The sequence below is a fragment of the Cucurbita moschata genome, unplaced genomic scaffold, assembly GCF_002738365.1.
Source record: "Cucurbita moschata cultivar Rifu unplaced genomic scaffold, Cmos_1.0 Cmo_Scf00028, whole genome shotgun sequence".
In the NCBI taxonomy this organism is placed as follows: Eukaryota; Viridiplantae; Streptophyta; class Magnoliopsida; order Cucurbitales; family Cucurbitaceae; genus Cucurbita; species Cucurbita moschata.
Window position 1 is genome coordinate 1,767,806 of NW_019268544.1, and position 20,546 is coordinate 1,788,351.

The 20,546-nt window shown below is 37.6% G+C and overlaps 5 protein-coding genes and 1 long non-coding RNA gene across 10 annotated transcripts in view; 4 read left to right on the forward strand and 2 right to left on the reverse strand.

Annotated features, from left to right (window-relative positions):
- The window catches only part of LOC111463154 (BTB/POZ domain-containing protein At5g66560-like), a 4,524-nt gene extending 2,079 nt beyond the window's left edge, over window positions 1-2,445 (reverse strand). Inside the window, exons 1-4 of one of the 2 annotated variants that reach the window (XM_023106996.1) lie at window positions 2,289-2,445; window positions 2,120-2,189; window positions 717-2,012; window positions 26-622 (exon numbers count right to left, since the gene is read on the reverse strand). In XM_023106996.1, coding sequence (XP_022962764.1) covers window positions 38-622; window positions 717-2,012; window positions 2,120-2,189; window positions 2,289-2,344 — 2,007 coding nt within the window. In that variant the 5' untranslated portion in view covers window positions 2,345-2,445 and the 3' untranslated portion in view covers window positions 26-37. Of the gene's footprint in view, window positions 1-14; window positions 623-716; window positions 2,013-2,119; window positions 2,190-2,288 lie in introns of both variants that reach the window. The other variant, XM_023106994.1, reaches the window with a different exon arrangement.
- On the forward strand, window positions 2,405-6,102 carry LOC111463157. Its single transcript, XR_002713830.1, has 4 exons — window positions 2,405-2,745; window positions 4,330-4,395; window positions 4,738-4,888; window positions 5,727-6,102. It is a non-coding gene; the product is annotated as an uncharacterized LOC111463157 (long non-coding RNA).
- On the reverse strand, window positions 5,986-9,664 carry LOC111463153 (wall-associated receptor kinase-like 14). 3 transcript variants are annotated; one of them, XM_023106992.1, is made up of 5 exons: window positions 9,610-9,664; window positions 9,423-9,475; window positions 8,335-9,088; window positions 7,491-7,565; window positions 5,986-7,421 (listed from the first exon to the last, which is right to left on the reverse strand). In XM_023106992.1, the coding sequence occupies exons 3-5, from the start codon at window positions 9,032-9,034 to the stop codon at window positions 6,112-6,114; spliced, it is 2,085 nt and encodes a 694-aa protein (XP_022962760.1). In that variant the 5' UTR covers window positions 9,035-9,088; window positions 9,423-9,475; window positions 9,610-9,664; the 3' UTR covers window positions 5,986-6,111. The 3 variants fall into 3 exon arrangements, with proteins under 3 accessions (XP_022962760.1, XP_022962761.1, XP_022962759.1); XM_023106993.1 differs by having other exon boundaries at window positions 8,335-9,056; window positions 9,610-9,659; XM_023106991.1 differs by having other exon boundaries at window positions 9,423-9,663.
- Window positions 9,665-11,390: 1,726 nt separating this feature from the next.
- On the forward strand, window positions 11,391-14,128 carry LOC111463156. The gene is made up of 2 exons (XM_023106999.1): window positions 11,391-12,766; window positions 13,904-14,128. Exons 1-2 carry the CDS (start codon window positions 12,440-12,442, stop codon window positions 13,922-13,924), a joined length of 348 nt encoding a protein of 115 aa, XP_022962767.1. The 5' UTR covers window positions 11,391-12,439; the 3' UTR covers window positions 13,925-14,128.
- LOC111463072 lies at window positions 11,725-12,291 on the forward strand. The gene is made up of 2 exons (XM_023106885.1): window positions 11,725-11,888; window positions 11,952-12,291. Exons 1-2 carry the CDS (start codon window positions 11,725-11,727, stop codon window positions 12,289-12,291), a joined length of 504 nt encoding a protein of 167 aa, XP_022962653.1.
- An 843-nt stretch (window positions 14,129-14,971) lies between the features above and the next one.
- Window positions 14,972-20,402, forward strand: LOC111463319 (extra-large guanine nucleotide-binding protein 1-like). Of its 2 annotated transcripts, none has more exons than XM_023107200.1 (9): window positions 14,972-15,093; window positions 15,293-16,814; window positions 16,914-17,051; window positions 17,129-17,233; window positions 17,334-17,510; window positions 17,905-18,082; window positions 18,739-18,983; window positions 19,077-19,243; window positions 19,607-20,402. In XM_023107200.1, exons 2-9 carry the CDS (start codon window positions 15,507-15,509, stop codon window positions 20,193-20,195), a joined length of 2,907 nt encoding a protein of 968 aa, XP_022962968.1. In that variant the 5' UTR covers window positions 14,972-15,093; window positions 15,293-15,506; the 3' UTR covers window positions 20,196-20,402. The 2 variants fall into 2 exon arrangements, with proteins under 2 accessions (XP_022962968.1, XP_022962969.1); XM_023107201.1 differs by having other exon boundaries at window positions 18,742-18,983.
- Window positions 20,403-20,546: the final 144 nt, after the last annotated feature.

A 20,546-nucleotide genomic window follows, 5' to 3' on the forward strand; every position in this document is an offset into this window, starting at 1 on the left:
GGGGGGGGGGGGGGTGAATAATCACCTGCAGGAGGTTCTACTGCTGAGGATGGTGGTTTCGTCCTCTCCGGCCATCAAGAACCGCCGATTCATGCGAATCACATACCTGAGTTTTGAACTTACATCCAAAACGCCTGATCAACGACCCTCGCCATCGCCGGCCGCCGTCTTGTGGTTCTGCCTCCGGTTTATCGATCTTATCGATTAGTTTCTTCATCGTCGAGCATTCTCTTTCAAGTTGATGTACTCGCGTCCTCATGCTATCCATGTCTAAGCGAAGCATCTGATTCTCCCTCACCGTCTCTCTCCACGTGCCGCTCTCGTGCGCTATTCCGGCCGGAACTTCATCCTCCATTTCGTCTCCCTGTTGCATCTCCTCCGTTTCGCGACGGGAAACGGTTGAGAATCTTCCGGTCTCCGCCGGAACTGGCTCGGCGGCTATGAGTGTTCCGGCGATGGCGTGACGAAGCTGCAGCTGTTCGAAGAAAAGGACCTGTACTACTGCTCGCAGTGGAAGTCGGTCGTTTTGAGCGGCGTGGGTGCATGCCTCTAATGTCAGCTTTTGGCAGTCTATTACTCCGCAGATCTTATCGCGTTCAGCTTCCGAGATCCACGGATGCGCCTGTCAAAAGAAGTTACAGAATTAATTAGCTAAGGCCGATAGAGGATTTTGAGATCAGTGCTGAGTTAGGATTGTGAGGTTGCTTCTTGCGAACCTTGAGGTAAACGTCGACGGCTCGATAAACACCGTCGTCGAAGAGCCTAGCCTGTTCGGGGAGAGAAATTGCCAGGTTGTAGAATTTTTCCAGCTTCAGATTTGAGTCGGACGCGATCTCGGCGAGATATCCATCTATTAATTTGCCGACGAGCATTAACGCTGGCGATCTGAGACCGTCATCTTCGGCTTGATTATCTTCCGTTGCATTTCTCTCGACGAATCCGTCCAAGAAGCAGGACAAGATTCTCTCCACACAACCGACGTCATATAAGGTCTCGTTCAGATACGAATAACTTGGAATCAGAAGATCATCCAGAGTAGCTTGTTCGAGTTGCGATCCTATTTTCTTCTCTAAAGCAGCTTTGCAAGCCTCCGAGGCGTTCAATATATTGGCCGTCCTCAGTAATCCGAAGTGGAACCTTGTTGCGGTTGAAGTTTTGGAGCTCTTCTCCAATGGAAGATTACTGATTATGGTCTCTAACAACTCCTTCTGTTCAGTCTCCGTTAGCATACTAGACGAAGAGGAGGAAGGCAAGGATGGCTTCCGGTTCGACCTGGATATACCTGGAATGTATTTCTTTGCGTAGTTCATTAAACAGCTCTCAATAATTTCCGAGCTTACATCTTGATCTCTCATGGAGAAAATCAACTGCTTAAACAGAGGTAGACTCAGCTGCGCGAGATCTTCAAACCAGGAGACTCCATTACTTCCCCTTCCACCGCTTTTCTTTCGCCCTCCGGTTTCGATTCCATTCCATAGCATCTGCTTCGTATGATCTTGAGCGTCATTGGCTTCGTCCCTGACTGGCCATCCGAACAAAGCCGGATCGGATGAATGCGCTTTTGAAGCAATCGAAGCTATACATCTCTGCGTAATGCCTAAGGTCTCGGCTAGAGGCATTACAGGTTCACAAGATTTCAGCGTTTTGATCGACTCTTTGCTGCTTTTGAGTACAGTCTGAGAGAGGAATCTCTCAGTTTTCGAAATTAGATTATCTTCGCTGTACTCTTCTGTCATTTCCAGAAACTCTCCGGCGCAGCGGAGAGAAGCGACATTGGAAGAATTGAGGTCGATCTTCACACCGTAGCAAAACTTCGATGCCATCTCGAAGATCTCGGAGCTGCAGGGGAAATCAGAGAGCACAATATGGCAGTGTTCTTCCTCAACTTCATCTTCTTCCTGTTCCTCCGATTCGGTAATTTCATTTTGATTCTCTCTGGTAGGAGTAACGTAGTTTTCTTCTCGCTGAGTTATCAAATTATCTAGTTTCCGGCTCTTCGACATTAGAGGAAACTGGAAATTTACAAAACAATGAGGTCAGAACTCAAGAGAAACAGTCTGAAACAACCAAATTAACGAAGAAAGAGACGGAAATTTCGCAAGGAGATTAAGGAGGCGACCTTATGGAGATGGAAAGCCATATCGTCCACTTCAATGACAATGTCACTCGGCAAACCATTAGTGCAGAACCTGTAAAACAAAAACTCAAAGAAATCGTTCCAATCAGCACTATTACCATGGGAGTTCCAACCGAAGGTCTCTAAAAATGGGAAGAACATAAGAACTCACCATGCTTGTCTTTTAGCGCTGGGCTTCCCTGCAACTGCTTGCGATTCTGTAGCCATTTTCTCAGGAAAAACTCTGCATACAACCTCCGACAATCAGACCCTGAAACTAGAAAACCATCTCCATTTCTTCAACAAACCAGAGAAGGTCGAAGGCACAGAAATTATGGGTTGGGTCTTAGGAAATGAAAACAAACACAGGGAAAGAACAAAGAATTGAGATCCTTTTCAGGAGTAATTTTGGTTGGGTGAAACGGATTAGACTTGGGACAGAAGAACAGATAAAAAGAAAACAATGAGAACGATGGGGAGAGAATTTGTTTGGTTGCGATTTCGTTTCTTCGGAAGAATAAATCTGACAAAGTAAGCTTCATCAAATCAAAAGGCGAATGGCACTGCGATGGGGTTTCAACTTTCAACAAAATTTCTAATTCTTCGGTTGCTGTTGATCTACGAATCAGGTCAGAATCTCTTTCACCCTTCCACTTTAGTTGATTGATTCAAATTCCTTTCTTCATCGTCAAAGAATGGAAAACGTAGCCTTACTAATAATTCCACATTTTTCTTCGCTACTGCTACACCCTAATTTCTATTCTAATAATTAGTACAAATTCAAGTACAAGATCATATAGATTAAAGAAGAAGAAAAAAAAGTTCTAAATTAAATGAAAAAAGAAATACACTAACTTTTTCTAAAGTAAACATTTTAAATTAAACCTAATGAGTAAACCTTATTGAGATTAAATTTCTGTTAATTATTAAAGGAGCCGTGACATTTATTTTTTAATTTAATTTTTAAAAAAAATATATATTTTCTCCCTCCTCCCATGGGTCTGTTGGAAGGGTTAGATGAGCATAAGCTCTCATGGCTTTGAGCTTCCTCCCAAGAGGCCTCATACCAATAGAGAGAATATTCCTTGATTATAACCCATGCTTTGAGCTTTCCAAAAATCCTCATATCAATGGGTGAGTATTCCTTGATTATAAACTTATGATCATTCCCTAAATTACGCGATGTGGGACATCCAACTGGAAGAAGAGAGAAGACGAGGAGAATAGAGAGAAAAAGAAAAGAAAATTATTTTTTATGTTTTTAATTAAAAAAAATTAACATTAGTATTTCATTAGTTATTAACAAAATTGAGGGTATTTTTTTCTAATTTTATATCTAACTTAAAAGTTAAATTTACCCTTTTCAGTTGGGGTTAAAAATATTATACTAACTAAAAGAACAGTTCGTTAGAAACTTAGGGACATGTCTTATTATGAATGCCCCAAGTGGCAATGTGTCCTCAGCAAGAGGGAACTCATAATGTTAGCCTCCACAAGATGAGACTGAGACTATGCTATAGGGTTTCCATATTTCATAATTTTTTTTTTAATATTCATCTCCATTGTGGGACTAAATTATAAATATGAAGACATAAAAAAAATAATAATAAATACTGAATTGGAAATCTTTAATTAGTAAGGATTAAATTGAAAAAGAAAATATTGAAACCTCCCCACTAAAACATATGTTCAACCTAAATTAAATGTACTAACTGTTGGACTTCTGTTTGTATGTGCAGTGATGCCCATCTTAGTGAGATGACAAGAAAGGCATAGGCCATTTGTTACTCAGTTGATTAAGCATACATGTTAATCATAAATATTAGAACTCATGTGAAATATATAATTTATACAATGATTTAAACTTTAATACAATTCAAAAGGAGATTATTTGCTTGACAGACAAACCCCACTTCAAAAAGTGAATCTTCTCGTTAATTATTTCCCCTTTTTTTGGGTGGAAAATCTTGATTGAATTAAAAATGTGTAAAGAAGATTGCAGATTTAAGGTTTAGGGAATCAGTAATTATTGAAAATCACATGGTTTTTGGTTTGGATAGCAAAAACAATTGGGTTTGTAAGAAGGGAAGGAAGACAAATGTGATGCCAAAAAGAATTTGTCATGATATATATTTGGTTACATCTATCAGGTCTTCCTAGGCATGTCCATCACCGTGTGTTCCCCAAGTCTTTGATCTAATTACTTTTTGTAGTGGGGGAAGCACTTGAAATGAAGATGGGAAAGCGTCCAAATGGGCACAAAACCCCAGAAAATGCAGGTACGTTATGGGGCACATTGCCCAAGAACTGAGCTTACAGATTATTTGGTTAGTTTATTTGTTTGTTTGTTTATATCTTATTCATATTTGAAGCATTTTCAGCAAGCACGTCTCCAAAAGTGTATTTTGACTTTGAAAGGCTAATCGTTCCATTGAGTACCACTTTCTCTTGAATTCTATAACAAAAGTAGGGCTTAAGATATGACAAGACTGTGAAAGTATATAAAAAAAATGATTTATACTAGAAACATGCATTTTAGTAGTTTTTAGAGGAGGTTAAATAATGGGAGAGAGTATGTTTGAGGCAAAATTTTGGATCTACTGATGTTGTCTGTGTGATAGATGGGGGCATAAAGTCAAGGCTGTAGGTGTTGGGTGTTGGCACACATATATGCCTTGGTGGTTGCTGCTTATCACATGCCTCCCAAGAACCTCTCTCCACAACTCTTGCTGCTTTGCTTGATCCACAACTCTACCACATTATTGCATTCAAGTGAGTCCTCTGCTTCAAACCCATCTCATTTTTGCACATTCTTCCAGGCTAGGGCATTTTTTGTTTTTAGGACTCGTTGGATGAAAGTCACACGTACGGCTAATTCCCCGGCTAATTTAAGAAATGATCATGAGTTTATAATTAAAGAATACTATCTCGATTGGTGTGAGGTCTTTTGGAGAAGCCCAAAGCAAAGCCATGAAAACTTAGGCTCAAAGTGGACAATATCATACCATTGTGGAGGGCTTCCATAATGGTATGATATTGTCCATCTAACATGGCATTAGAGCCATGCCCTAAACTTAGACATGTCGATAGAATCCTTAAATATCGAACAAAGGACTCCAAAAGAAAAAGGACATGTTCATCTAACATGGTATCATAGCCATGCCCTAAACTTAGACAAGTCGATAGAATCCTCAAATGTCGAACAAATGATTCCAAAAGAAAAAGGACCTCCCGCCTACATAGTAAAAAATGATTAAGACTCCAAAAGAAAAAGGAGTTTGATTAAGAGGAGGCATACTTTGTTTGAGGGGAGGGGTTTGATGAAAGTCCCACTTGGCTAATTTAGGGAATAATGGTTTATAATCAAAGAATACTATCTCTATTGGTGTGAGGCCTTTTGGGGAAGTTCAAAGTGGACAATATCACACCATTGTGGAGATATCACACTATTGTGGAGGGTCGTGTTCATTTAACATTGCTTAGAACAGAAGTCCATTGGGTGTGGCCTTCAATGGACGAGGTAGAAGTATACGTCAGGAAATAGAAGATTCATAATGTTTTACTATCTGGAATTTGTTCACTGTTCATCCTTTGACGACTTATGATTTAGGCTCTGTTAAATGGGAAGCCCACTGTTGTGGAGTTCTACGCAGATTGGTGAGAAGTTTGTAGGCAATTGGCTACAGTAGTATACAAAGTAGATCAACACTAGAAGCTATAATCTTGTTCAATTACTTGTTTTCGATAATACGAAGTAGATCAACACTAGAAGCTATAATCTTGTTCAATTACTTGTTTTCGATAATACGAAGTGGGAGCACGGGGTTGATGAGTTTGGACAAAGAAGAGAATGAAGAGGGTTATTGTAGTTGGCCGACTTCCAAAGCAATATCTGCTTGAAACATTAAATGTTTTCCATTGGATATACAAATCATGGTGAAGTGTAAGACATTAAATGTCCTACAAAAGAGCTTCCCCTTCTTTTTCCTCTATTTTCACCGTACTACATTACCCAATAAACTATTTGTTGAAGGTGAGCTTTGTTCACTTAACCAAGGATCTTGTATGGAAACTGGGGAACTATCCGTAACCTCCTCTACAGGAGGCAGATGGTCCTTTTGATGATTGTTCTCTGGTGGGATTATCAATCTCTGGCTCCCCAGTCCTGCAAGCAGCCCGGCCTTCTTAATTGTAATGCTACTTATAGATCTATCGCTTATACTACGAGGAGATGAGCAAGCCGACCCTGCTGATGATGCTGCACAAAGATTTTCCTCCATTGATGTCCACCCGTTGCGTCTGATGGATTCCAGTTCCTCTGCTACTTCTGTCATTGAAGGCCTCATGTCGCTATGAAAAGCAAGGCATCTGAATGCAAGCTCAGCCACCTTGTGAATAGAGTAGAGGGTCCAAGCATCTCTATGTGGCTCGAGGAAAGGATCAATTAGTTCATCCACAGCACCTCTCCCAATCCTATCAATGGCAAGTGCTGCTAGGTTTACTTCACTCTGGGGACGGGTGAAATCAACCACTTTCAATGCTGTTATTATCTCTACTAGCACTACTCCAAAACTATAAACGTCACTTTTATCCGAAAGATAGAAATTTTGATGGTATTGTGGATCAACATAGCCCGGAGTCCCTTGTGGAGCGGTTGAGACGTGTGATATTTCTGTCATACCAAGTCTAGAAAGACCAAAATCTGCAACTTTTGATTTGAATCCATGATCCAAAAGTATATTGCTTGACTTGATATCTCTGTGATATATTGGTGGATGCACAGCAGAATGTAGGTATGCTATTGCATTGGAAGTTTCAGCTGCAATGGTGAGCCTTGTCGTCCATCGAAGGCCATTTCCACGCTCTCTCTGGAGATGTTGGGAGAGAGTTCCATTGGGCATAAACTCATAGACAAGGATCTGTTGGCCTTCTTCAATGCAGCAGCCAAGCAAGCGGACTAGATTTGGGTGGCTTACCGAGGAGAGTAGTTTTATCTCATTCATGACCTGATCAATGCTATTGTGGTCTCTATACTTGATCTTCTTCACAGCAACCCACTCGTCCTCATGAAGCCTCCCTGCATAGACTGTACCAAAGGCTCCAGTTCCCAGCCTTTGTTTCTCAGAGAAGCCATTAGTGGCTCTTTCTATTTCCTTGTAGGGATATAAAGTTACACTGGAATTTCCAGCAGCCTCACTTAGAAGCCGCTTCGCACTCATCTGACCTTTCAGACACATTGAGCGGCGTCGGATGCAATAACAGATAAGGGTGAGGACAGCCATTAGAAAAGCTCCAACAAAAATCCCTGAGATTGAACTTTGTTAGAACTATACGTTAGTAATCACGACCATCACAATAGTATGATATGGTTTACCTGCAATCAAAAAAGTGAATCTGCCTCCGCTACAGCGGCCAGTAATGAATGTTTTAGGATTACACTTGTGCGAAACTGTACCAAATGCCAAAGCACCCAGCAAAACAAATCAACAAAATAAGCAAACATACATCAAAAATCCATTGACCACGCTTTGTTTGACCAATTCTGCTGATCATTCAGATCATTAGAAAAATTTAACATTGTTGGCATCACAATTCTCCCTCCCTTTAATACTATTATGGGCACATGGCATTCTGTTTTCACACTAAAATCATATTCATCTCTACCCACCAATAACCCAAAATTTCAGAAACGTCAGAATTGACTTTCCCATTCACTAACACTATTTTAAAGGCGTCTCAAAAGGAAAATATATATTTAAAAGGGAATATAAAAAGAAATCTGATTCAAAGGAAAAAGAAAAGCAGCCCTTAATTATTCTTTCTAACTATTTGGGTATAATATAAAAAATTATTAAATTGCAAATTTGATCAATAAGAGAAAATTTCTTCACTATAATATGATAAAAACCTATAAATAGTTCATAGATATCTCTTTTATCATAGAAATTAATTATCATATTTAAAATTATAGCAATTAAATTCTTGAAGTTTTTATATTTAAGAAAGTCGACTACTGTTTTTGCCAGCGTTGGCTAGGTGACGATTTATAATTGGTTGGCATATACCGTTTTTCCCAGTTTACCCCTGGGGATGGGTATATTAGACTACCAACTAAAAAATTAGAAATAATCAGGAACCCAATGCGTTGAATGTTCAAATATCTTATATTTTTAATGTCTTTTTTTAATAAAATAAATAGAGTTGTCTCAACGACTTACCTTTCCGGCAGCCGTGGCCGACGCCGGCGTAAGCATTTCCTTCATATCCTTTCGTGCATTGGCAACGAAATCCTAGGAGGCCCGTCGGGTTGGTAATGTCCGTGGGATTGGCGTTTTTTGCGCATCCTCCGGAAGCCAAGGGTGAGAGCCACCACTCTAACTCAATGACCCCGAACTCGATCTCGGAGGTCGATTCTGATGAAGAATTAACGAAGACAGAGTACAAAAGGGACTGACACTTATCCAAAGCCGGCATAAATCCATTTTGCTTGGGCTCGGTGAAGCAGCTCAAATTATTGCCATTAAAGCCGCAGTTCTGCGGCTGATTCTGGTCCAAATTGGCTATTATTCCGCATGGAATAGGTCGTTCAGTACAATTCAAGAGGAGACTGTTGCGGAGAGTGGGCCTGTAGTTTTTGCCGAACAGTTCTAAAATTGAATCGATAGAGATATTGCATTCTGAAGGAAGTTTGATGAGGATGCTCCTTTCAGTAATGTTCTGGACCTGGAATCTTCCGATTTGAATCTCGCCATTTTCGCTGCAATTCAATTTGATTTCGCTTTTGTTTGAGAATCCAAACGGATGGTGTACAAATTCCGCCCAATTCCCGGTTTCGCAGGGCGTTAACTCCTCGGCGATTGTTAAAGAATCCGAAAGAATTGCGATTATAACGATAACAAAGTATCGGTGCAAAATCATAGTTGACTCCAACTTACTCCAACTGAACAAGAAACAAACAGAATCATCACCTCCCTGCAAAAGAAGATTTATCTTTAAATCCAAGCCAAGCCAAAACAGAATCAAATTCGTAGTCTCGGACGGGAAAGGATCGGAAATATTCGAACATAAACTATACAAATTCATGAAAAGAAAAACAGAGAAATATCTCCTCAAATCGATTTCTTACGACGAGTTCGCAAATAACCTAAAAATTTCAGAACTCCGAAAGAATTTAAAGCAGGACTGCGATGCCGTTGGAAGGCCAAACATCCATCCTAATAAATGCTCTCAGATGGAAGCAAATATCGAAAACGAAAAAGAACGAACAGTTTCTACGGTCATTATATTCATGAATTGAAATCTCTACCTCTGAAATCGCTCTTCAATGGCAGTAAATGCTCAGTCGATCACACATGGAAGCTGGTGAAAGAAGAATTCGACACGGTCGCAAATTAACAGATTAGATTAAAATGGAAGAAAATTTTTCTCAAGAGCGATTGGAATCGGAAATCTTGCTGATTTTGATGGAAAGCTGAGGATAAGAGAGAACGAACCGTGAAATTCAGAGGAGCTCCTTCCTCCTCTTCTTCTTTTTAACGTACTCACGACGGTTTTTATTATTTTAATTTTATTTATGTATAAATGATATGACCAACGTACCCTTCGCGTCATTTTAATACTCTGCACAACTGAAACAGAATTACGAAAATAGCCTTGATATTTTGAACATTTTTTTTTGTTATTAATTTATTTTCCTATTACATCATTTCTTTTTCTTCTTTTGTTGGCATTTAAATGCAAAATAGTTATATGAAATTTAGAAAGTATCATTAAATTAAGTGAGTTAGATTACTGTATTAATAATTAAAAAGTTTGAAATTCCAATTTTAACCCTACTCTTGGGTTCAAAGAAATGAATGAAAGTGGGAAATTAAGTGGATGAAATGAAAGCGAAGGATTTTGGGTGGGAAAAGGCAAGTGGACGAAAATGCCCCGCTGGATGGGGAAATGAAACAAGAAGGTCAACGGGAAAAGGATTATAAAAAGAAATTGACCAAAAAGGGCAGCAAGGGACATAAGTGGACGGCATCCTGCCCCCGCCATCTTTGATATTCATCCCTTTTTTTTTCTTTTTCTTTTTAATTTATATTTAAAAAAAAAACTAATTATTTATTATATAGGTTAAATTAATAATTAAGATCTCATGAAATTTAAATATCAAATATTTATATATTTTTTTTCGAACATTATTTTTTTTACACTAAATAAAGAAAAAATAAAATTAAAGTTCCGATCAAAACATAAAGCTAATTCGACAACTTTATACTAAGTAATGCAAGTATACTTTTAACTTTATACGTACTTTTTAAAATTACTTTAAAAATCACCTTTAATTATTCTTTTTCCTCTTCTTTTTTGTTTATCAAAAGTAAGATAATCTTTTTCTCTACTAGAACTCACGAGGCTAAAAATTCCTGAAAAATTAGGAAAAAGTAGTTATTTTGTTTTTTAGAAGAAGTTTTAAGAAATTTCTTTTTAAAGGAGAAATTAACTATTTAACTTAATTCCAAAGAAAGAAATCTAATTTAAAAAATTATTTTTTAAAGGGAAAATTAGAGAACGTTAAGAAAAAAAGGGCAGGAGTGTAAATTTGCACTGAAAATGAAAGTTGGAAGAGGGCTGTGGGGGAAGTCTTCCGCCGTTTCTGGGAAGTGGAAAGTGTGATTTGACAGAACTGCCCCCATAGCCAAAATTATTGACCGGACGACTCCTCAAATATTGACATAAGTTATAAAATAAATGAATTTCAGATATTCATGAAACTATTTTATTTTCACCAATAGATTGATCACAGAAACAATGCTGGCAATTGACTAACCTGATAGTCAACGTTACAATGTAGCTTACGTCAAGAGAAGGCTTATGAGAGACAGGTAATGGGCTTACGGTCCAGCCCATTACGAACATGAGAAGCTTCTAACTGTGTGTGTTTTTTTTTTTTTTTGGATTTGAATTATATTGGTTTTTTTATTTGATTTCCGTATTTTTATTATAGGGTTTTAGATACGAAAAAAAATTTAAAATTAGTTATTTGGTTTGGAAGAAATAAATTTTAATGGATTTTCAGATTATAAAGAAATAAAGTTTCTGGTTTGGTCTACAAAATAATGAAAAGAAAAATAATTAATTTACAACTATAATCTTATTTTCCCATATTTTATTATATCCTTTAAAAAATCAATTTTTACTCTTTAATTTCAACCAAAATTTAACTCTAATATAAATAAAAATAATAATAAAACATAAACCCTCGTAAAGCCCTACGTTCCTTCTTTCCCCAATCCATTCGCTATCATCTCTTTCTCCTCTGATATCACCTTTCTCCCATTCTCGCGGCAGCCGCACACCGCCACTTCCTTGCCGCAGCCGCTCATACTTCAGGTCTGTTACGATCTTTTTCGTAGTCATTCTTTTATCTATTCAGTTCAATCAACATCAAAGTAGGATCGATTTGAAATCAGGTCAATTTTAATTTGAATTGAATTGAATGAGCTATAGCATTGTCAAATATTTTAGGAATTAGAATGCAGAATCGTGTTTGATCATACAGAGAATTTAGACATAATCACTTAACTAGATTACAACTTGGTTTGCTTTGAAATTTCGCTATGACTTTACTTGAAGTCATTAAGCAATCCTCCGCCTTATCCAAACCGCTTGTTTCCCAATCTGACTACCCCATTCTCCTCAATCCAGACGATATTCTAATCAGTTTGAAATCCAAAGTTGATGAACCAGATCGTCTTAGTCTTGTCAATCCCATTGTTGGATGGCAAATATCGTAAACCGATTTTAAGGTGATAGAGCTGGGGAAAAAGTTCCATGAAAATCTCAGGCAGAAGCTCAAAAACAGAAACTTCTCAAAGCCTGAGTTTATAAACATTTTGAATGCGTTTCTTGAAAAAATGAGGGAAAGGATTGGAATTGCAGTTGGTGTTAGTTCATCCGACAATTGTTACACTAAGGTTCTGATTGAGAAACTCGGGTTCCTGATGAGTAAAGACATTGGAGAGGTGGTTTTAGATACATGTATTGCGTTCGAGGACTGGGAATTGGTAGAGACTTTTGTTGTGAATAGGCTTGTTAAACACTCATCTTATTCAAATTTGATTGTGAAGCTGGTGGGGAAGAAGAGGTCGGATTTACTTTTGTCTTTGTATCCAACAAGCATTTGATTTTGGTCCTGCTGATTTACATTGCCTTTTGAAGTACTTTCTTTGCCCTTCCAAGAAGGCTGATGCGAGTATAGCTGACGTGAGAAAGGAATGGGAGGGCCAAGCATTGGTAGCCATTGAGAAGGCAAAGGAGGCTGCAATTCTGTTCATGATAGCACATGATGAATTCTCAGCTCAAGAACTGTGTTTGCATTATCTGTTGGCATCACCTAATGTTGATGAATCCATTCTTTCTTCTGCTCTCAGTAAGCTGAATCATGAAGAGATGATTAGTTTGATTCGGTATCTGGGAAAATGGTTAAAGAAATATGAGAGATTTCCTCACGCAGTTACTGTGTTGGGTTTGAAGGCTTGTGATTGGGTTCCCAAACTTGATGATGTGGTCAGATATGTAGGACTAATGCTGGACCAGAACTTCTCTTCGTTGGTATTGCTTCCAGATTTTCAGGAGGAGCTGAAATCCATGGAGGGTCTGGTTAGTTCTTTAGCCTTGGAATCAAAACTCTGCTGTTATGTTGCTAATATAGCAGAAAATTTAAGAACTGAAGATTAAGGTGCTTCAAAATTGATTGTCTTATTGCTCCATGCTTTTTATGGTTTATTACAATGGCTACCATAAGAACTTCCTTGGATTCAAACATTTTCAAGAAAAACTCAATCTGCTCATCGAAGTCGTTACAAAATCACGTAGGGAAAAAGCCTCGAACCGAGAAATTACCAATTTGAAAACAACTCATATAGGTACGGTTTCTTCACGTAGATATGTTCATTTTCTCTGATCTTTCCAGTTATTACACCAACTTTCTCAGCAACCAAATAGAGCTCAAACCTTCAAGTTAAAGTATCAAATGCCACAACATTATATGAAGTCTTAGGTGCACTAAGTTTCCTGCTCAATTGAACTATCTTAATGTTAATTAAACTTTATGATTTAGACCAATCAACATTCGACACCTTTTGTGTCATTTTTTGTCGTTAAAGCTAACTACCGAACTTTATTTTGTGTCTTAATTGCCCGTTATATATTATTCGATAGGCTTTGACTTACACCATAGTATGTCTTTATTTATTGAACAATGAAGGCATCATATCATATTGGTTTTGTTAGGAGTCCCTCGAATCAAGTATACTATAAGTCTCCCCTTAATCAAGGCTTGACTCCTTTCTCTGAAGCCCTCGAACAAAATACACCATTTGTTCGACACTTCAGTCACTTTTGACTACATCTTCACAATGGTATGATATTGTCCACTTTGAGCATAAATTCTCGTGGCTTTGCTTTGGGCTTCCCAAAAGTCCTCCCATAGAGATAGTATTCTTCACTTATAATCCCACGATCTTCTTCTAAATAACCAACGTTGGACCCACTTCCAATAATCTTCAACAGATTTATGTTATAAAAACGAGAAGAGGTATCACAATTTCAGAATCTAGTTAACTTATTCATCTTAGGTTAACCATATCTAGAAACAAGACACAACTATTCAAACAATAATGGACATGCCTAAATGTTTATATCTTCAATTGTCCTAAGGTTTGGATGGTTAAAATTAATCCAATAATTGAGAGGCTATTATTTGTTTATTTGTTTTTTTTTTTTTTTAATTGATAGGCTGTTATTGAATCACAATGAGTTCATGAGTTGCTGGGCAAGTGGTCCACTTGGATGTTAAAAGAAGGAGACCATGTAAGACTATTGGTAACTTTATCGTTCAAATTTAAATTTTTTTAAAAAAAGCATTTAATAGCAAAATGTGTAAAAGAGTGTTTATAATTCAAGTTTTTATTATAATAATGAAAAATAATGAGGCATAATATATAGTTGAATAAATCATAATTGTATAGTTTATTTATTGGAGTTATGAAGGTGAAGTTTTTAGTGTAAGATTATATTGATGTATTATAATTTAGTTAACACTAAAAAAAGGACCGAAATTGGGAATAGAAAAATATGATAATTTATTGCGTTTGAAATGCGTGATCTAAATTTAAAAATGCGACAACATACCCGTGGAGAGAGAATCCAAGGGAGTGAAATAATAATTAAATAATTAAAAAAAGAAAAAGAAGAAAATGAAAAAGACGTGGCCAATTTGGAGGTTAAAAGACAAAAGTACTGTTGGACCAACTGGGCCCCTCCACCCTTTAGACTGGGCCCTCTCTCCCCCTTTCGCCTTTCTTCCACCAACCCAAAACCCGATACGCGTAAAAAACAAAATTTTAAATTTTTAAACTTATATATAATCATATTTTTGTTTTAAATTAATTGTATGTATTTTATATATGTTTCTAAAAATAAATTAAATTTTGAAGACTAAAAAAATAGTTGTAAAGAATTTGTGTTTTGTTTTAATTTTAGCTACAAATTCTATTTAGATACATATATTGGTGTTCGACTTTGAAAAAAATGTTTTAATCTTATCTTAAGTTTTCTAATATATAGCAATTTATTGGAGCATAATTTAAGAACCCGACATAAATTATGATGTAAATGTGTGGTAGTGGGCATGAATATGCAATAGTTAAAACAATTGTTTTAAAGTTAAAAATAAATTGAAATAAATATTTGGATTGAAAACCAAAAATAAAGTTTAAGATGTAGTTTATTATTTAAATAAATATATAAGCATAATATTATTTATTTTATTATATTACTGCAGAAAAGATTCCGCCTCCAACATCCAAACTGCTGGTTATTCCTTCCCCTCACTTTCTCTCTCTCATCTCCAAAAGCTCTCTTTTCTTTTTTTCTCTCACCCAAACAGTGCGTTCTCTCATCCCCACCGAATTTGGATTTTCCAGGTTCTTCTTCTTCTTCTTCTTCTTCTTCTCTCTCTCTTTCTCTGTCTCATTTTTTTTGATTTATTTGTTTCTTAAATCCTTTATTGCGAGTTGTTGTTTTGTTTGTTCATTCTTTGTCCTCTCTGTGCTTTTTCTCTTGTTGTGTTCTTACTTGTGGTTGATTTTTTCTTTCCTGTGCATCCCTTTTGGTTTATTACAGATTGCTAAAGGTTCGGTTCGGTTCGGATATACCTTTGAGAGATTTTTCAAGGGTTCACAGTGATTCTTTGAATTGCTTGGTGATATAGGATGTTGTTGTTTCGTTAAATGCTCTTTACTTTACCGCTTTATTTGCTTTTCTTGGTGTTAGGGTTAGAGTTGAAATTAGGGTTAGAGTTGAAATTAGGGTTAGGGCCTTAGATTTTGGGATAGAAATGCCTCTGTTGGAGGCAATGGTTTCGGATCCTGTTGAGGGTCTACAGTATTCGTTTGCTAAGGAGTACAAAGGCCCACCGGTGCCCTATGATCTTCCTCAGGCTCTTCCGATCAACGTGGAGCGGATTCCGGTGGCTGCAGTGGTAGCTGAGGTTCCGTTTACTCATAAAATGTCTTTGCCGGTTGTTCAGCCCATTTTAGCGCAGGATGTTCTTACTAAGAAGTTTTCTAAAGAGTTGGAAGCTGCTGGTGGGAAGTCTGTGGTTTCGCCTACATCTGTAATTGCCTTTGATCAGAGTACTGAGGATAGTCGCCGGTGTCTGTCGAAAGAATCAGATTCTGGTTCTGAAAGAACAGTTTCACCAACTTCTGTTATTGCCTTTGAGGAGAGAGCAGTGAGTAACCATGGATGTCAATTGTCTGGTGATTTGAGTAGTTCGGGTGCCTTGGAGTTTTCAAATGGGCAAATTGTTTCAGGTGAATTGTCGGATGTGGGCAACTGCTCGACGGCATTTGGCTGCTCATCAATTAGTCATGGAAATTCTTCTGAGTTATTAGGTGATGCTGGGAGTTCTTGCACGATGGAGTTTTCTGGAAGCTTTAATAAATCACAGCGAAGCTCATGTTCTTTGAGAGCTTCAAATTGTAGGAATGAAAGCTTAGATTTCAATGATATCAATCAAGTTGATTGGGTCTCTACAGAATCAGTATTGAGTACGGAATATCCATCTTCTCGGGTTTCATCAATGACAGTTGTAAATGAGGGTGGTGGTGATGGTAGGCAGTCAGCTGGAACATTTTTTGACCATGAGTCCGATGATACATGTAATGAAGAGTATAGTCAGGATGTGCCAGAAACTTTGCGAATGAAAAGAGAACCACTAAGAAACGGAAAGAGAGGATCTTGTTATCGGTGCTGCAAGGGTAATCGGTTCACTGAAAAGGAGGTCTGCATCGTATGTGATGCCAAGTATTGTAGTAGTTGTGTGCTTAGAGCTATGGGTTCAATGCCTGAAGGTCGCAAATGTGTTACCTGTATAGGTTTTCCCATTGATGAGTTGAAGCGAGGTAATTTGGGAAAATGTTCCAGAATGCTTAAGAGACTGTTGAATGATTTGGAGATTCAACAGGTTATGAAGGCTGAGAAGTGTTGTGAGGCGAATCAACTACCACCAGGGTACGTTTGTGTGAATGGGAAACCTTTATCTTTCGAGGAGCTTACAGTGCTACAAACCTGCCCCAACCCACCAAAGAAGCTAAAACCAGGAAATTATTGGTACGATAAAGTTTCTGGTCTTTGGGGAAAGGTGAGTCTAGGTACCTTGAGTTGCCTTTTCTTTTCTTTTATATTCTCTTTTAATCGTATTTCTTCATTACGTAATTGAACATTCTAATCTATTCAACAGGAAGGACAGAAACCTTCGAAGATAATTACTCCTCATCTTAACGTTGGTGACCCTATTAAGGCAGATGCTAGCAATGGAAATACACAGATTTTTATAAATGGCCGAGAAATCACAAAAGTAGAGCTCCGGATGCTGCAGGTAAAATTTGAAAGTGTAACCTTTGTTTCTAGGGTAAGTAACTTCTAAAATTAAAAGGGAACATTTGATCAATGTAGTTGGCTGGAGTTCAATGTGCTGGTAATCCACACTTTTGGGTCAATGAGGATGGATCATACCAAGAGGAGGGACAGAAAAACACCAAAGGGTACATATGGGGGAAGGTACGGTCTTGTGGAAATAAACAGTAAACTTAGATTTTAGCTTACATTCCTAGCTTTAATTGGTCGTATACTCATTTTTAACTTCTTCATTACATTTTAGGCTGGAACGAAGCTAGTCTGTGCTCTGTTATCGCTACCAGTTCCTTCTAAATCTTCAACTTATTCTGGGGAACCAGAAAGCAGCCTGGTTTACAAAACTTTTCCTGACTACTTTGCTCTTCAAAAGCTCCTTTTAGTTGGTTATGATGGATCTGGAACAAGTACTATATTCAAGCAGGTAGTTTCTAATTTGTTAATTTAGTATCTGGTTCATCATATGTCTTTTTTTCATATGTGGTTACTTTTTTATGATGTGGTTCTCTTGTTGATTTTGTAGATTTTTTTTACAAATAATATAATTGCTAGAAGACAGATTTTTTTTTGTCCCTTAAAACTATTTCTGAAGAAATGTTGGTAAATCAATTTCAAGGAGATACGTGCCAATATCTCTAGATTTTCTTAGCAACGTTTCGTTGGTTGGTCATATTATGAGAGAGGATGTTCTATTTATTTTATCTCTGAGATAACTGTGTGTGTTCTGTAGATTTGTTTAGTTATCTTAATTTTGTCTACATTGCACTCTTTGTTAGTCAAATTGAGTCGGCAATTTCATTTTCTAAATGCTTTTGCAGGCCAAAATTCTATATAAGGATGTTCCTTTCTCCAAAGATGAACGTGAAACTATTAAGTTGAAGATCCAGAGCAATGTGTACGGATATCTTGGTATAATTCTTGAAGGCCGTGAGCGATTTGAGGAGGAAAGTTTGGCTGAAATAAGGAGAAAACAGTCTGATGAAGTTGACCCTGCAGGTAGGAATTCTTATTGATTCTTGTCTCATTATCTATTTAAGGCATTAGACAAAGTTGCTATTCAGGTGCTTGCTAGCTACCTTGAACAGAGATTTTGAATCCTATGACTTGGGCTTTTTAGATTTAGCATTCACTATCTGTCTAATGCACAATTAGTGATTTGATGGTTTAGAGTATCGGGTCTAAACCTTGGGGCCAGTGTGGATGCCCTCCGGATCAGTGGGAGTGGGGCTCTGTATTGGGTTATTGGAAAAAAGATTTATCTTGAGCCTGGAGACAAGGATATGAAATTTTCTTACAACTTAAGCCATCAAAAGGTCTAAGCTGTTTATTTATCTATCTATATGTGTGTGTAGATATGGATGTTATTGCTTTTAGTTAGTTGATTTACTCGACAATGCTAGATTTAGATCTCCAGATGATTTGTGCCTTGATCTTTTTATGTACCTTATACCATGCTAAACTGTTTTGAGGACTGGAGGTGAAGTGGTTAGTTGTTTACACTGTAGTGTTTGCTTAGCTCCTGTATTTGTTGTGGCCGGGTAATGTAATAGACTGTTAGCCTTTGCTGGTGTTTGTGGTTTGTCAGCATTAATATTATAATATAAAATGCTAGACTTGTATTTAAATTGGGGAAATGAATTTTTGGTTAAAAGCAGGGAGCTCGAGTGTTGATTCTAACAAATGCCTGTACTCAATCGGGCCAAGATTGAAAGCATTCTCCGATTGGCTTCTAAAGACTATGGTATTAGGAACTTTGGAGACTATCTTTCCTGCAGCTACTCGAGAATATGCACCATTAGTTGAAGAGTTGTGGAATGATGCTGCCATTCAGGCTACCTACAAAAGACGAAGTGAGTTGGAAATGCTGCCGAATGTTGCTCATTATTTCCTAGAAAGAGTAAGATCTTATGGTATTTTCCTTGTTAAATTTTGTTTAATCATCTTTTATGTTCCATTAATTTTTGTATATTGGTTTACTTATATTCTCCAGGTTGTAGACATATTGACTACCGATTATGAACCTTCCGATTCAGATATTCTGTATGCAGAGGGTCTTATTTCATCCAATGGGCTTGCTTCCGTGGACTTCTCATTTCCACAATCTGCACCTAATGATGATATAGACACTACTGCAGATCAGCACAACTCTTTGTTTAGGTGAGTGATAATTCTTATTAGAGGTTTATCTGTTTATTTATTTTTCTCGAGTATGAGTGCCTTACGCTTTGGCATGCTCCGTTCCTTCACTTGTTGTTTGCTCTCAATTGGCCTCATCATAATAAAATTCACAAGTGATAGGTCTACCTGTTTAAGTGACTCGTTGTATCGTCTAACACAAGGTGGCTCTTCGTATCTACATCAGCACTGTCTTACATACCTATTTTTCAGTGGTACTTTGAAGAAATATGAAAAATTAGATTATTATTCTATGCATAACTGTGTTTTGTATTGATGTCCATTTTGAGTTAGAGTTACCCATTCAATCATTGTTGATCGTGCTCATTTTGATTGGTTTATTAGGCATCAACTTATTAGAGCCCATGCAAGAGGAATTGGTGAAAATTGCAAGTGGCTCGAGATGTTTGAGGACATTGGGATTGTTATCTTTTGTGTCTCTCTGAGCGACTATGATCAGTTTTCCATTGATGGAAATGGAGATTCTGTGAATAAGATGTTACTCAGCAGGAAATTCTTTGAAAGCTTGGTTACTCATCCAACCTTCGATCAGATGAACTTCCTTGTATTACTGAACAAATACGACCTGTTCGAAGAGAAAATTGAACGGGTACCATTAACTCGATGCGAATGGTTTGATGATTTCCATCCATTGGTCAGCCGCAACCGCTCTAACAGCCAGAACAATATAAATAGCAGTCCCTCACTTGGGCAACTTGGTTTCCACTACGTTGCAGTAAAATTCAAGAGACTCTTCACCTCATTGACTGGGCGAAAGTTGTATGTTTCACCTGTGAAGGGTTTAGAGCCTCGTAGTGTTGATGCAGCTCTTAAATATTCAAGGGAGATAATGAAGTGGGACGAAGAAAGAACCAACTTCAGCCTGAGCGAGTACTCGGTATACAGCACGGACGAAAGCTCGTTTTCTCACTAATGCTCTTTAGATCAGGAGGGGTGTCTTGTAGAGTGGGTACAAATGCTATACCAATACTAAATTTATGCCGTTGTACATATGATAGGTTTGTAAATGAACAAGATAAGCCTGTTCCTTCCACAAGCAATTGCAGGTGTAAGTTTGCAAAATACCATTTTGGTAGTAGTGGCAGAGAATTATTCAATTTTCTATATTATATTGAGCATATTTTGGTGTAGGTTTTAGTAACTTCCTTCTAGGTTATTGTACCTTTACTTATTAGACCTTTACTTATTAGAACATCCACTCTCTTCGAGAGCGTCCTTGCGAGGCACACCGCGTTGTGTCTACTTTTTTTGGAGCTCAGTCTCT